This window comes from Meleagris gallopavo, unplaced genomic scaffold (genome assembly GCF_000146605.3).
Source record: "Meleagris gallopavo isolate NT-WF06-2002-E0010 breed Aviagen turkey brand Nicholas breeding stock unplaced genomic scaffold, Turkey_5.1 ChrUn_random_7180001839052, whole genome shotgun sequence".
In the NCBI taxonomy this organism is placed as follows: Eukaryota; Metazoa; Chordata; class Aves; order Galliformes; family Phasianidae; genus Meleagris; species Meleagris gallopavo.
In genome coordinates this window covers 21,660-22,580 of record NW_011108913.1, presented here as the reverse complement: position 1 = coordinate 22,580, position 921 = coordinate 21,660, and the positions used below count along the sequence as shown (strand labels likewise).

At 61.3% G+C, this 921-nt stretch overlaps 1 protein-coding gene across 1 annotated transcript; it reads left to right on the top strand.

Annotated features, from left to right (window-relative positions):
- Positions 1-29: 29 nt before the first annotated feature.
- On the top strand, positions 30-889 carry LOC116217609 (the record flags this gene model as incomplete). The annotated part of the gene is given in 2 exon segments (XM_031557515.1): positions 30-656; positions 658-889. Coding segments are annotated over 2 exon segments (690 nt in total), but the record flags the coding sequence as incomplete, so codon positions are not given.
- Between the last annotated feature and the right edge of the window lie 32 nt (positions 890-921).

Here is a 921-nt window from a genome sequence, read left to right as displayed (position 1 = left end):
GGGAGCCCCCAGCTCACAGGGGCTGGCCCCTCTGCGCATCTCAGGAGAGCCACGGGGCAGCCGCTGAGCAGCCTGTGGGGAGGGCTGCGCTGCACCGAGGCTCCTGGCTCAGGCTTGCAGGATGCGGCCCCCAAGCCATCAGCCACTCACGCGGACCCCTCCCGCTCTGTCCTTTCAGTCTGCTGCCAGCGATCCGGAGAGTGCCTGAAGCCCAAGAGCAGCCGGTGAGCTGCCAGCTGCAGGGGGAGGCAGGAACATCAGGCCAAGAAGACCTGCGCCGAGCACTGGGAACCAAACGCGTGAGCTTCCGTGACGAAGAACTGGGGGCAGAAAAAGCTCATTGTGACGGTGCGGTGCGAATATTGCACACAGCCAAGGCCTCACCCCATCTGATCACCTTGAGGCCAACAGCACCTCTCCGAAGAGATTCAAGATCTTCCTCAAGGGCTGAGTCTGCGGAGCCTCAAGGCAGACCATCCAGGCTCCCACTGGCATGCGACTCAGTTAAACTTCTCAGGAAGAGGGCAAGGAAGACCAGGCCAGTGCAGGAAACACCGGAGCACATGGCAGCGTCACCACTTGGTGCTGAGTCCAGCCTTCCTGAGGAGCCTCCCATCAACCGCTCTGGACTGCTGCCACCCATAGAGGAAGAAACGGGGGTCTCCCAAGTTTCAGCCTCCAAAGACCAAAGACCCACCCCGCAGGAAGGGCTCACCCTAGCCATGCTGATGCGGGCAAGGGGTGCCCAGGACAGACAGAGCTCCACTGGAGGCTGCAAAACAGATGCGTGAATCCCATCTGCATCATATCCAATACTAAACCAGGCTGCCCAGGGCCCCATCCAGCCTGGCCTCCAACACCTCCAGGGATGGACGGGGCATCCACAACCTCTCTGGGCAGCTGCTTCCAGCATCTCATCAC